The following is a 15,755-nucleotide window of genomic DNA, read 5'->3' on the forward strand; positions in this document are numbered from 1 at the left end:
TTAAATTAGCTCCTGGAATGAAAAGTAGTGATGTTTATGACAATTATGACGGGAAATGAGGTTTTAGAATTCACCAATTTAAGCTGTTTGTTTTAGTATTCATGGGTTGGAATATTTCACCAGTATCAGTGACAAAGGTTCAAAGATAAGGTGAGAATAATAAGCAAGCACTCAGCTTTAGATTCCTAGTACAAGGGGAGTGATGGATTTCATGATTAAGTTGTTGATTTTTTGTGATCGCGAAGAGGTTGGAGTTTTTATTTTACCTTTCTAGTTGGCAAGTGAAATGAATTTGAGAGGAGATGATTTAGTTATTTAATAAGAGAAAGGAAGACTTTATTTCAGTAGCATTTGTATCCTGGCCTCAGCTCCAATGAATAGGCTTTGGTGGTGTTCACCTTTTATCTTGAATCTTGATGTTGTAGAATACCTTTGTTGAGAGAATATATTTTAAATCACGCAAAAGAGTTTACCAGGGTAGTGAATAGGTGCCTTGCAGATGGTTTCGGCAGTGATTGTTTAAGGCAAGCTAATCCTCTATTTTGAAGAGGGACTTCATGGACCTATTTGGAAGTTCATGGGTAGGGCCGCAGGGGTTGTGAGCTTGTGACTTGCGAGCCTGAAAACAATACTATTTCCTTTCTTTGCTAATTGGCTAATACCCTTCTCGAAAAATGGGCCTACTGTTATGTAGGCTGACTAGGCTCTTGAGAGAAGGTGGTTCCATGTAGATGAGACGTAAGAGTAACTTATCAAAGTCTAGTGTTTACAGGGTGATTTTACTGTATTCTACCTTTGAGTCAACTTCTTTAGAGTTTTCTGATTATTTATCTTGGTGCTCATGTAAAAGGTAATCTTAAGGGTTTTCTCTGTTGGGATCGGATGACAAGAGCTTATGAGATTTGATTGGTTTCGAGGGCTCTCTTCCGTCTTGGCAGGGTGTCTCACCCTGGTTTACTCTGATCTCTGTCAGTCCCTTATATTATTTCTTTCTTTAAAATTGATTAATGTGGGCATTTTGGAGAGCTTCTGGAAGGACTTTTTTGGTCTAGGTTATAAGGTGGGACTTTGTTTGCAATGTAAAGATGTTGGAGTTTTTGCTGTTGGTAATTGGGTTTGTAGAAACATTTACTTTCTTTGGAAATTGTTATAGCAATCTCCTTGGGAAAGTAACCCCGTATGGCACTGAGTTATCTACACTACATATGAAATTAGTGGTTAGGATTTGCCTCCCTGGCAGTGATTAAAACTTCTTACTCCAGTTGTGGAAAATTGTATCCAAGGTATCTTCTTTGTTCTTTTGCTTTGGAAAATATAGAGTTAATGTTGGTGATAAAACCGAGTTATGAGAAGAAACCTAAGGGGGAGTAATTGTTTTACGGAAATAGGTAATCTATTATAACCGCTTTACAGAAACAGGTGCCCCTTCGGAGTGTTTTCCTTGGCTCGTTGTTTCATGCTTTGTGATTCTTTCCCAGGCGTTTTTGATGATGTTAGCTGTAATTGGAATGCTCTTTATTTTTTTTAAGATGACACCTTGTCCTTCAATATGCTCCTCTGTACTGTTTTTTCAGAAAATTTCCACTTTACGTAAATGAAAATTACTTTAAAACTTTGAGGGGCGTCGAACTAGGGCAGTAATTTCCTTCCATCTAGTTGTACATGCTTCCAAAATTAACGATTACTATAAACCTTGAGCGATGTTGATCCCTATAGTTCCCTTTTAGTGTTCATCATTATATATTTTTAGGGAAAATAGAAGAGTTCTAGTTTGATGATATAGCTTTTCATGCTACGTTATTAATATTATATATTGAATTATGGCTCCTTCGGTTGGTTGGATTTTTTGTGAAGTAGCAGATGTTTGTGGCATTTTGGATAACAGGCTCTTTGTTATTATGAGGGTAAGTTTGAAACTTGAAATTGCTCGTGGCACACTGGCACATGTGACCCCTTATCTGTTTTGGGCAAGTGACTCTTTAGAGGCACTACGGTAATATTGATGTTGATGTCTATGTTCTTTGAACTATCTTCGTATAGCTACTTACACTGTTACTCGCAGGACAAAAAACCTACATTTTTTTGTTCAGTTGAATCAAATCATGTGAAGGACATGCTTTGGTTGAAAGAGACGGAGCCTTCTTTTATCATCCTCACATCTAGCGGGAAACTTTTTGTTGGAGCTATAAACAAGAACCTAAAACATGTGATGGATGAGGTTGATGCTGGTGAGTTCTCTGGTGATTGATTTCATGAATGGAATTGTACTTGCACAAAGATATAATATTTTGTACTCGATCTTTCATTTATGGATATACTAGGTTAGGTCCTGTGCAACACACGGGTGAAACTAATTTTTTTTTTTTTTAATTTTGTGTTATGAATAATTTATTTAAAAGAAGTTTTTAATAAAATAAAATCGGGTTTTATCAACGGTTGTTGGGAAAATCAGAGAAAATTATTATTTATTTGATTAGTGCTTTTTTAGGAGTTTAGCGTTTCAACAAAAATACTTAAGTTTGAGAACATATAAGAAAAAACTTATTAGACAGTTATTAGGTACCCTTTTCTTTTGGAATTGAATAATATCCGTAACGTAACCATACTCGTATCCTCGATCTATCCAAATTTTTGGATATAGTATTGATATGATAACAATATTAGTTATAATACCCTATTTAAAAGAAGCTTTAATAAAATAACACATGCAGAGTAATTTTTTTGTTTTATTTATTAACTATTGTAGGTTAAGAGTATAATGAAACTCAAAAATAATTTGGTATTATAGAAATAGTAATATCAAAAAAGTTGTGATTTTTCCATTACTAACATATACATCGTATGTTCTTCAAATCAATATTAATATTTTTTTTTATTCCTTGCCGTAATACATGAAATCATAATTTATTTTTTCATATACACTTCTATCATATTAAATAGAAGGAAAGGAATAAGAAAAAAAATGAAAAAATCAGATATTTTAAAAGATTGTTCAATTAAAATATTTTTTTAAAAAACTAATGACGCGCTAGGAGATGACACGTGTCATTCTTGGTGTGTCTTTTAAGATTCTTTAAAATATTGCGAAATCTTTTCAGCAGGGAAAAAAGGGAAAAAGGGAAAAAAATATTAAGGACTCACCAGGATGTGACACATGTCATTCCTGGTGTGTCTTTTAGTAAATAGTAATAGATAAATTAGTGTCTCAAGGCGAAATGCTGTTAAAAAGAAAACAAAAAATGGTTTCTGTGTCTTATATAGTGGAATTGAGCAATCATAAATTCTTGAAGTATGTAATTTTCTTGGAGGCCTGACAGTTGCACGTTCATGTTTTCAATATTCATCCTTGAACCTATGCATTTGTAACTTCAATTGCACTTGTTGTTGATTTATATGCAGTTGGAAGGAGTGTAGATGGAAATTTTGTTGCTGTTGGGATAAAAAACAATCTGAGCATTTTTTCTTCAAAATTAGTGGAGATTTCACAAGTTATGGTTCCTTTGGATACATGGAATGGCGACAGTGACACTATCAAAGGTATGAAGTACCCTTCATCAATTTTGTCTTCACCGTGCTCCATGAAGAAATTTTAACTTCAGTAAGCTGATATAAGGTTAAATTACCCAAACTCATGTAACTATTTTTTTTATTGCTATGTTCTCTCTGCCACTTTCCCAGTTGTGTGGATAGTGATAACTTATAATGTGTTTTGTGTATGTGAAATGGGGAAGTTAGGTCGTTACTGATTCCCCTAAATCAAACAAATTGCTAAACCACTAACTGAAGTAGAGTGGCAAAAGGGGTCATTCTCCCACAAGGATTAAGGAACATTGGTTTGTATTAATTAAACAATACTCCAGGCTGGAAAATGAGATGGAAATGTAACTTAACCAACTACAACTACTAAACCAAGATTATGGAATGAGCTTGAGCTCCAACTAATCATGAATCTGAAACAAAGAGATTAAGCAAGGACAGTGCACGTGGCTACAAGAATAAGGCGATTTTATCATCAAATTACTTCCAATCATCTCTCGATTATCAAGCTATTCTCTACGCCACATGGTTGCAATCCAATCCATCATCAAGGTGAATTCAAGCAATAAATCAATAAGAGACTCCATTAGACCACACTCTCATGCCAATACTAATGCTATCTACTCCACACCTAATCAACAATCAATAGATCAATTTGAATACAATAAGGAAAGAATAAGCTCAATCAAGTAATAGTTTAATCATGCAAAAACCTTTAAAATTCAATCTCAGATCCCCAATTCAATCATAGTTGGCTTTCACCTAAACCATAAGCAATAAGCTACTCCATAATCATAAAACTAACTAAAAACAAGGAATTTCCTATCAAAGTCATGAAAACCATAACTAATCTAAAAATTAAAACAACTAATTAAAGCATGAATCATTACACTAAGCATAAACAATTAATCTAATCAAGAAATTAAAATAAAGCAATAGAAAAGGAGAATGGGTGACAAATACTCATTGATTGATTGTTTAATTTTTGATACAAGTTTTCACCCTTGAAATTCAAAATCCACATTTTTCTTTGACAACCTTCACTCTCTCCCTCTAAACTAAGCTATGGAGGCTAACCGTAAAAATTATTCTAATTATTTACATTGTTGTTCATTAACTTAAAGTATTCATATTACAAGCCTTTTTGGAAATGTAAGCTGAAAGGATAATAGAAGTTAAAGATAGAAAGGATAAAATAGAAACAGACGAAGAAAGTGAGAAAACCCCAAAATATCTTCCCTCCCCTGTTTCTCCTATGTCGATGCTTTTAGTTTTACTTCCAAGAACTGCCAGCCAGCCACACATTTTGTCCCTTTGATTAAATCATGTTCTAATATGCTCCACTTGATTGTGGGACCAAGGCCTGGTTGATGTTGGTTGTTGATGAAGTTTAAGACCTTTAGGCTTTAGCACACCATGGCCCTCGATTTGTTGATAAAAATCAACCGTGGCCATTCATGTGAGTAGTACGGCAGCAGGTCTGAAGAAGGACTACCAACTGCCAGCTCACGCAACAACCACAGTAAAAATCACAAGGCCAATCACCGCTGACGCCGCCTCCATCTTATGCGGTCGTGCAATTGCGACTGCTTCTCCAACTTGTAAATCTTGGTTTAGCACGGACGCGGTAGTGCAGTAGACTGCGGGCGCCACTCCATTGAATTGCTGTTGTTGGTATTGGAGGAAACTGCAGGGCTGCTGTTGTTTGTGTTGGTGGCTTGGCTGCTAGGTGCAGGTGGAGGAGATAAGAAGCAGGGGTGCTGGTGGTTGGGCTTCAATGGTGAGGCGCTGGATGTTGGAGAGTAGGTGAGTGTTGTTGAAGGCTGACGGTGTTGTTTATGTGGTGTAGGATAGGGGAACAGTCTGGTGTAGGGTAAGGTGTGCAGCGGCATAAGAGAGAATTGAATTTGAAAACCCATGTCTTGTGCCTCGAACACTCACCTAAATAAAACAATAAAAACGAGGGGAGAATCGGGAAATATAAAAATAAAGTGAAAGAAATATGAAATGAAAGTGAATAAAAGGAAATCGAAATTTAAAATTAATTGCGAAGTACAATAATTAAACTGAATGGACTATAAAATTATTAAAACAAGGAAAACAAATAAATTACGGAATTAAGACCTAAAATGCATACAAACTACTAAAAACAATAATTAAGTTAAAATTATAAAAAGAAGCAAATAAGGAAAATAAAAACTAAAAACTAAAAACGGCAAAAATAGACCTAAACCACTCTAGTTAGGCCTAAACCACTCTAAACTGAGTAAATGTCATTTATCAGTATAATGTGTACGAATCACTATATTTTTGATTTCATGGGTGAAATAAATCAATGCTGTTTTTTCCCCTTCTCTCTTTCCACTCTCATTGGAGATTTGATAACTCCTGTAATATGAACCTCGTTGTGATTGTGTATGTAAGATGTCATCTTGTTTGCTGGCAGTTTTTGCTCTAACGTTGCATTATATGTCAGTATTTTAGATAGTAAACGACCTCCTTTTACATTCTTGGCTGTTCTCATGGCAGTTGATAGCATCAGGTGGGTTCGCACAGATAGTATTGTGGTAGGATGCTTTCAGCAAACGGAAGATGGCAAGGAGGAAAATTACTTCCTGCAAGTAATCACGAGTAAAGATGGCAAAATCATTGATGTAAGTCAAGTAAATTTTTTATTTTTAGCTTTGGTTGCATGTCCAACAGTAGTTTGATCGTTGTCTTGATTTCATGAGTTTTCAACCATATCTATCGTATACAAGTATGCACCATAAGCAAGGTAAGGCAGGTTATATCTAGAATTCATGTAACATATTATCTAATTTATCAAGCAGGAGGGTGGTTTGCTGATCCGATTAGTTATCGTTTTGGTAAGGAGGTTGTGGACAGTTTTGAGGATTTAAAGTGGGTTGAAGTGTTTTCTTAGTTTTCGACTTATGGTTCTTGCCTTCTTGGATGGCGTTACGGCGTTACCATCTTTCCCATATTGCTTGTTCGGGTTCTTGCCTTAAGATCAATCTAAGTAAGTCTTTAGTTAATCAGATCAATTCAAAACTTTGAACTCTTGCTTCTTTTGCATCTTTTTTTAGGGGTGTGACCAAAATCTACCGTTCACCTGTCTTGGCGTTGCATTTGATAGGAACCCTGCAACGGTCTCTGTTTGGGGCCTACTGATGTTAATAGTTTTATCCTTAACCAGACTTGTTAGTATCCCTTTTGTTATAACCTCTAACATATATGAGAAAAGTAAACATACAATTAAGAACTACCTCATGGATTTTACATGGTTCACTAAGAAACTTTAGCTACATCCACAGCGAGATGGAAGAATCTTTTTTTAGGTCTTGAAGTGATGTGGTAGAATACATATGTTTCCTAAGTGCGAAATACGAACCCAAATTAAACACAAGCTCAAAAAAGCGTATCAAGTATCAACATCCTTGATTTGCTGGTCATGGTGTTTTTCAACCCCTTTATTTTTGTTGATTTTCTGGTGTTGTTACAACCATTTCAATCTTGCGAGGGAATGTGAGATTTTCTTTGATCTGAGTTGGGGGAGTATAAGCAAGATCATCTTATGGGGCTGGATAAGGTTTGTCGTCCTAAGTTCTAAGGAGGAGGGTGGTCTAAGTCTCTTCTATTTGTTGTCCAAGTACATTATCTTGGTAGGAAAACTCTTTAATTAGATTGTCTTTGGCCTTGAATCTCTTTCACAAATTAGAAAGTAAACGAAGATGTTGCTGTGTGGCAGGCTCCTTGTATAGATATTCCTCTCATCCTCTGCTGTTGTGGATAGAATGGTATGACCAAATTTTCATGGGTAGATCTCTTAGTTTTAAAAAGCGCACCCAAGGAGCTTCTGGGCGTGCCTAGTCTCCAGGCCATAGATCATCTCCGCCAAGGCAAGGCGGCAAGGCACATTCCTAAAGGCTCCACATGGCACGGTCTCAGGGTGCCTTTGGTTAAGAGGCGAGGATTGAGGATAACTGAGATAAAAATATAAAAAGGAAAAACTTTTTCCAAATTAACTCTTACCCATTCTTTATGATGCAAATTCAAAGCAAAATCTCTCTATTAATTGCATGAATTTACTTCGTTTCAACCCCTAAATTGAAACCCCTAACTATAATAAAACCCTAACTTTAAAATTGGGTAGCAAATTAGCAATTGTGGTCGGTCGCTCGGCGGTGATCGTAGGTGATGACAGAGAATGTCGGCGAGCAATCTGTGGTGGTTGCTGGCGTTAGATCTTCCAGTAGTCAATTCCGATGAAGCGTTGCGAGGCTTGTGCCCTGTTCGATTGGTGTCCCTTGCTCTTTTTTTTTCTTTGATCTTTTCTTTCTCTCTTTCATCTGCCACTTTTTTCATTTTCCATTTTCTTTTTAACTCTTAATTTTACATTTACATACTATCCAGCTTCACGAGCCTTTGCTTCAGTCATTTTTTTTATTTCTTTTTACCTGTTTGTTTTATATTGCGGCAGGTAAGTAATTAAGTAGTCCCTCCCCTCTTTTCATAATTTTATCCTAAAAGGTTATAATTTTAAGTACAATAGTTTTTTCCATAACTAAAAGTATAGTAGTTTTTTTATCCTCTTATTTTAACTAGTATCAGTAGCAAAAAATTAAAATAGGTGCGCCTAGTATCCAAAAGGCACGCTCCCTCGCCTTGCGCCTAGGCTCCACGGACCTTGTGTGCCTTGCGCCTTTTAAAACTAACGCGGATCTCCTGGTTGGGACTTGTGAAACTGTTATGTTCATGTGATATGTTCAGTGTGATTGACACACCTTTTTATTTTTTATTTTTTGCATCAGCTGCTCTTGATCCTCTTAAATTTTTATCCAATAAAATGAGGCTTGGTGGCTGTGTATTCATAGCAAACCCTATTTATGGTTATATCTTCAATTTGAGCAATTAGTTATTCTGGTCTTTTAAGACTCCCCCCAACTTCTGGATTTCCACCCTAAGGGAGGTAGTTTAGAAATTGATCAACCAAAACCATTAAAAAAGAGACGCTGTTCTTTGTTTTGCATTTCAAATGTCCCTTTGATTTGTCCACCAGGCTTAGTGCATTATCTAAGTTGATCAGGTCCACAGCACCAGACTGCTTTGTTGCTGGATCCTATTGTTCTTTACTGGTTGTTGGTGGTGATGCTTGTTTACTCAATGTGATTTTTTTTAATAATGTCTGGATGAGTAACAATACGTCCCATTTGGAATTGGCTTGTGGTATTCTGACTGTCCAGTATCATATGTAATTCTCGGATCAGTTTACCAAGTAGTGGAAAATATGGAAATTCGCTCTGTTCGAAGGTTACTAATGAGTTATTATGTTAATTTTGATGAAATACAATGCTGGCTTCTTTTGTTTGCTAAGTGCCTGCTCCCCACAGCCTTTCCTGGTGTTCTGTACTGACTTTTGGAGTTCCTTACTGATTTCTTGTAGGATTCTCCAAAGCTCACTTCAGTGGATTTTAATGATCTTTTTACTGGCATCGTTGATGATATTGTGCCGTGTGGCTGTGGGCCATATCTATTGGTGCATTATTTGGAAAACTGGTACTTTCACTCGTGAACTCATTTTCATTCTGGTTTACCGTTGTCGTAGAATTTCTGTAGTAGACCTGTTCAGATTATTATATTGAATTTGTTGATCCAAAAAGGTAAATTAGAACTTGAATTGAAAACTATGTTGAAGTAGAGCTAAGTAGCCAACAGCCCAATTTTCCTATTGATCGATAGTTTTTGTTTGAGTATGCCATGGTACCAAATGGTTGTTGAGAGAGTTCTCTTTCTAGGGGTAGCAGTGCATCAGAGAGAACTGCGTTGACGTGCTGAGACATGGTGCCGTTGTGGGTGGTGATTGTGTCATGTTCTCATGTGTGGGTTTCTAGTTTGGGGGCCTTGAGGTCTTTGAATTAAATTGTCTGAGTTGCTTAGTATGGAAAGCGTAGATGGTAGGCAAAGAATTATACCTTCATGGTCAATTAATTGGTATCCTCATGTTAATTATCTGATTTTTCTAGACTTCCATACACCATGTTATGTGAGGCTTCAGAGTTAAGGTGTTCAAACCTTAACAGGGAAACGTGGGTAAGAGAAGCCATAGCTTTTATTTATCTGTTTTTGCTGCCTTCATACCCAAAACAATGTTGCTTCCCTTCATTCTTCTCTCAAGCTATGTCGTGTTTTGTGGGCTGGAGCAAGTTAACCCTTCACTTGGGCGGGAAACACCAAGTGTTGCTCCCATTCATGTCTTGCCATGTGTCTTGGTTGTCCGAGTTTATCTTGGTAATTAACTGTTGGATATATGTTTTCTGTTAAATAGTTTTGCTTAGAATAATCTAAGCGCACATATATCTTTTTTTTTTCTTTTTCCTACTGTGTTATTTGGAACCATGGGCAGAGATCTACCATTTGCTTTTATATTTAGTGTTGTTGGGAGTCATGCTGTGGGTTTGTGGTCACATGTGATTCTTACTTTTATTATCTCTTCAGTGTGTTCTCTTTTGGAAATGTGGTGTCCGCCAGTCCATCACAAAAGTTGTACATAAACTGCGCTGCGGTCCACTGTACTGTCTGCATGATGCAACTCTCTGGTTGAATAATGCAACCAATGTTGAACTTATTGATCCACTTCTGTCAGTTTAAAATTATTTTGTAGTAGAAGCATTGACTAGTGAGATCTTTATATTAATGAAATCTTGTTTGGATCTTTTGCAGTGATCTTGCTTTTGTTTCTAATAGGAAGAATACTGATCAACATATCATGTTGTTTGATTGGTCGCAAGGTGACAATCAAGTATCTGTGGTTGACATTGAGAGAGATAGTTGGCTTCCAAGAATTGAACTTCTAGGTACATTATATTTTGTGTTACTGTGCTGTTTGCATAAATTGAAGCTAGGAAGCACATATAGTTTATCAGCTAACTATCTGTGTCCAACAATTACCAATCACACGTAAAAATGCAGTGACCATATATCTTTCCATTTTCTGATATGCTGACAAAGACTTGCAAACATTAGTCACAACTTTCAAAGTAATTGTTGTGAGTAAAACGACCAATTTAAAGAAAAAGGCCAACACATTATCCAAACGTTGGTTACCCTATGTTACAAACCTAGAGCCTGATTGTGAGTGTTGTATATATGTAACAATGGTGGGTTTGGGTGGTCAATTTTATGAGGGAGGGCTTGGGTTGTAACGGTTGTGTAGGTAATATCAAGGATGTTGGTTATGTAATATAAACTAATGGGTGGTGCTATCATATGGGTGTATTTGTCAATATACCACCCTTTCCCCACCAATCCACCATTCTTGGCCAATGTGACAAATAGAAATGGAAAAACTTAAAAAACAGAGGAAATATTCATTTTAACCAATCAAGACATCTAATTATAAAATTGCATTTTACCAAATACCTTGACTTTTTTTAAACTACCTCACTTTATTTTTTAGTGTGCCTTCTTTGACATTTGAAGGTCACTCCCGTTTAGCGGGTGTTCATCGGTCCAAACCCGGACCGGACCGACCCGGTCCAGACCGAAGACTGAAATTTTGATAATTCAAGACCCGAAGACCGAACTGATTATGCTTGGACCGGAAAAGTCGGTCCAAAACCCTGGACCGGTTGTAGACCTATTTCTATATATTTTTTATTTTTTCTAAAAGTTATAGTAAAAAAGAAAAATTATATATAAAAAACCCAATCGTTTAAGGCTTTTTTGGAAAATAAAATAAAATTTATCACAATAGTACTATATAGAACATAATAAAGAAGAGAATTAATTTTTTAAATAGTTTATATTATATTTTATTAAGGAAAAATCGGCGGACCGGACCGGACCGAAGACCGGAAATTGATATTTCTCGACCCGAAGACCGGACCGATTGCCTTCGGTCTGGTTTGGTCTGGGTCGGTCCGGTTTGGTCCATTTAATTGGTCCAGACCAATTTGTGCACACCCCTGCTCCCGTTAATGTTGGTGCTAATTGAAAAAATATTCTTACAAGGTTAATTTTTTATTAATTATTTGTAAAAAGTAGGTATGAAGATAGTTCCCCACAATACTTCATAATGTTCATATATTTTCCTGGGCCTTCGTTTTATGGCTGCTGTTGTCCCCTGCCTGTATGTTGTCCATATCCGAATGTTAATGTACGTGTTCTTAACAACCGATTTCAGAAACTGATCCATAAGTTCTATTTAGCAGAAAAGTGGGTTAAAGATCATTTTCAATTGTCTAGCACATAGGGTGCATTCTATTCACCCGATTTTCTCTTATTTTTCCCGAACTTATCTTATCTGGACTTATCTGAACTTACCTGAACTTATTAAAACTTTTAGTTATAAATTGAACTTGGGTAGTGTAAAGAACTCAACCCCAGCCAACAGATACAAGAAAACTCAAGAAGAACAATTGTGTGCTTTGATTAAGGGAAGAACTCAGAATAGAGTTTAGGGTTACAAAAGTAGTAGCTTGAGGCTACAAATCTCCAAGTCAGTAGCTTTAGGCTACAAATCTCTATTCCTAACACCAAAATTCCATGCCTTTCTCTTTCCTCTCTTCTTCTATTTATGCTAACCTCCCCTACTGACTATTCCCTACTGTCTGCTATGTTGTCCCTGTTTTCTGTTGTGTTGCTATTGTTGTTGGGCTGCTATTCTTGGGCCTCGTTAGTTGGGTTCATTACAATACCGACCCCCTAAACTTCCACCTTGTCCTCAAGGTGGATAGTAATCAACACTTGATTCCCGGCGATGGCGATTCTGAGAGCCATTTTGAAAACTGATGCCAGACCTCCACTTGCGCTCTAGCTCCTCACTGGCAAGTCCTTGTACTTCTTCAGGTGGCTTAGCTAAGAACAGATAATCCTTGACATTCTGTTTGAAACTGATGCCCGGTTTCCATTGGCGGTCAAGCTCCTTACTAGTGAGTTCTTGTACTAACCCCAGTGGTGTGAGGTTGATATGAGGTAGAATTATGGTTTGGGTATTTGAGTTGGAGTTGGAAGGCCGTGAGTTGTGGAAATTGAAAAGGAGATTTGGGTCTAATTGTGGGTGGAAGGGTTTGTAACGTGGGTTTGCAATTTGGTGGGATTCTGTTTGTGTTTCAAGGGTAGAAAAGTGGTATTTAAAATATTGGGTGGAGAATTGGAGTTTTAAAACTAAGGCTGGAGAAGTGGCCTTAAATTTAATAAGCCCAGACAGAAGGTTTTCCTCAAAAATTGGAGAACATGTGGGCTGTAAAGGATAAGGCCCAAACCCTTGCTTTAACTCTCTTTTTTTAGTTGCATGTGACTTCAGCCATCTGTCTTTATCACTTTTTACCTCAATGCCCTTACTAGCATCTTCAATGTTTGTCTTCCTCTCCAAGCCAACGGAAAATTCTTTGAAGCTTCTCCTCTCCTCCATTAATGGATATTTGTGCAGCACCACCTGCCGTACCTTTCCATCAAACCAACAATCAGATAAGCCTTCATATTTTTTAACGACGAGAAACGCTCGACCCATTCCGGTGTTTCCAGATCTAAAATTACTCGTTGTAATTCTCTCTCCTCCATTAGGCCCCTGATTTGAGATCTCCTTCAACTGGTGGATGTCAGTCGTTCCATGGTTTCCCCCACCACAAAAACTATGGGTGGCGTCTCTTTGACCACCGTCGTTATGTCCACCTTCGAAAAAATTAGGAGAGCTGCTTCTTCCAACAACATATGGTATGAGACAACAAGATCCACCCAAAAAACTACCACCAACGAAGAACCCTGGACCCCCGCCAGATCCACTTCCTCCGGCTCCACCTCTCTCAAAAATTCCTCCACCATGGTAACCACCACACCTAGCATAAAAAACACCAGAACCATTGTGACCTCCGCCGGTTCCGCCGGTGCATCCACCACCAAAATCACATTGTCTTTCACCAATGTTGCTATCGGCAAAACCTCCTTCACTGTTGCTGCTGTAGCCACCAGTTATAGCATCAAAAATAGCATTAACAACAAGGCCTGGCCCACCACCAGAACCACACCCCACCACGTTTGTCTGCACTAGACCTGGTTATTGGGCGGGGCGGGTCAGGGTCGGTGCGGGTCAAAAGAGGGTCGGGTATTGAAAGGGTCATTTTTAGCGGGTCGATAATGGGCGGGTCAAAAGCGGGTCGCGGGTCAATAGCGGGTCATTAGTGGGCGGGTCAATAAACGAGCAATGAAAAATGAAAAACAAAAGAGCCATGTGCAAGTACAAGTAAATACGAAGCTATACACGTAATTTTTTGTATAATTACGATTTTAATTTTCAAAATAATTGTAGTATAAGTTTGACCCTATAATGACCCTGTCCAATAAAGGCCCTGTCCAATAAGAGCCCTGCCCAATAAAAGCCCTATTAACTTGACCCTAACCCTATATCCATTGGATTACCCTGTCCAATAACCAGGTCTAGTCTGCACCACACGCCTTCCTTTCTCCGAAATGGGGTGAAGGTGTTTGATAATGTCTGCATCAGCACCTGGGCCACTTTTCTTCACATCTGTTTGCTTCGATTGTTCATCCTCCCTCTCTTCTGTTCCCAAATCTGTTTGGTGGTCTTCTAGCACCGCCACGCTTCCAGCCTTGGTACAACCAACATCAAACCGTTCAGCCATTAAACTTGGGCCACCACTGGTATATTCACCTACAAATTCAGTCGGTCCACCATAACTCGTGAGGCTCTGATGCTCTACCTTGTCCATGAACTTTGTCAAAGTCGCTCGTCCCTGCCAAGATGCTAGTGAAGAATCAAAATGCCGTATCACCTGACCCTTCAGTTCTTGCCAGTCATAAAATGGCAGTCGCCGGTGTTCCCATTCAAACCACCGCCGTGCATCGCCGTCAAGCCCTATGATGGCAACCTTCAACTTCTCTTCCTCGTTTAACAGAAAAAGTTGGAAGAAATCCTCCAATTGAAGGATCCAGTCCTTCAAATTTCTTCCATTGAACTCGTGGATTTGGAGCTCTTGTCTGATTTTTCGCTCTTCTTCGAGATCTGAAATTCCTCGATCTCTCTTGCTTGTGATGTAAGAGAACTCCTCCTTTATCCACATTTGCATTTGCCGTGCTGCACATTCTGTGACCTCCATCTTCTTTTTTTTTTTTTTTTTTTTTTTTTTTTGAAAATCAGGAAATCAGATCAGCCCCGAACTGTACCGCTCTGATACCAAGTGTAAAGAACTCAACCCCAGCCAACAGATACAAGAAAACTCAAGAAGAACAATTGTGTGCTTTGATTAAGGGAAGAACTCAGAATAGAGTTTAGGGTTACAAAAGTAGTAGCTTGAGGCTACAAATCTCCAAGTCAGTAGCTTTAGGCTACAAATCTCTATTCCTAACACCAAAGTTCCATGCCTTTCTCTTTCCTCTCTTCTTCTATTTATGCTAACCTCCCCTACTGACTATTCTCTACTGACTGCTATGTTGTCCCTGTTTTCTGTTGTGTTGCTATTGTTGTTGGGCTGCTATTCTTGGGCCTCGTTAGTTGGGTTCATTACAGGTAGCCCTTATTTTAATGAATTTATCTACGTTGAACTTATTTTTTCTGAAATAAGTGGAATAAGGGTAACAGAAAGCCTTGGTCGTTGTACATCTTACACAAATAAGTGTTGGTACTAAGGTTTACATACAAACTCTTCATATTGGGACATTATAGGGTGTTGAATGAGATTGGTTTCATTTGGTGTTTTGAATTTTTCAGAGGAAATTTTGGGACTGATCATCGGTTTCCTTTGAGTTTTGCATTTGTTTTTTACATCTTCAAGGTTTTAAGAGGTAAAGCATGATATTTGGCGTATTTTATCCTCTTCTTTTTTGGTGTCAGAAAATGGGGATGACAACTTGGTGCTTGGGCTTTGTGTTGACGAGTCTTCAGTATATGAAAATGTGAAAGTGAAGATCGGAGTTGAAGAAGAGAGTGAACTTCCAACGAATTGTCTTCTTGTATGTTTGACGCTTGAAGGGAAGGTTGTTATGTTCAACGTTGCCAGGTATACCCAATGAAAGTTGTTGAGATTGTTGAATTTCTGTTCTCTCCTTTAATATGGCTGCGAGCTACGATAGCTACAACAACCATCTAAAGGGGATCTTGCATAGGTGGGTCTAGTTTAATGTAGATCTTTCTTTTGATCCTAACCTTTAGACAAAAACATTCAATAAATGAAGACAATGCTCTGTACAATCACAAACCAATC

General features: G+C 37.8%; 1 protein-coding gene across 3 annotated transcripts in view; it reads left to right on the forward strand.

Moving 5' to 3' along the window:
- LOC110788694 (nuclear pore complex protein NUP214) overlaps nucleotides 1–15,755 on the forward strand; it is a 30,898-nt gene that overhangs the window by 720 nt on the left and 14,423 nt on the right. For all 3 annotated transcript variants that reach the window (XM_021993334.2, XM_021993336.2, XM_021993337.2), the window contains exons 3-8: nucleotides 2,063–2,228; nucleotides 3,400–3,537; nucleotides 6,067–6,191; nucleotides 8,981–9,093; nucleotides 10,258–10,391; nucleotides 15,386–15,551. In XM_021993334.2, coding sequence (XP_021849026.1) covers nucleotides 2,063–2,228; nucleotides 3,400–3,537; nucleotides 6,067–6,191; nucleotides 8,981–9,093; nucleotides 10,258–10,391; nucleotides 15,386–15,551 — 842 coding nt within the window. The remainder of the gene's footprint in view (nucleotides 1–2,062; nucleotides 2,229–3,399; nucleotides 3,538–6,066; nucleotides 6,192–8,980; nucleotides 9,094–10,257; nucleotides 10,392–15,385; nucleotides 15,552–15,755) is intronic.

This window comes from Spinacia oleracea, chromosome 4 (assembly GCF_020520425.1).
Source record: "Spinacia oleracea cultivar Varoflay chromosome 4, BTI_SOV_V1, whole genome shotgun sequence".
NCBI classification, from domain to species: domain Eukaryota; kingdom Viridiplantae; phylum Streptophyta; class Magnoliopsida; order Caryophyllales; family Amaranthaceae; genus Spinacia; species Spinacia oleracea.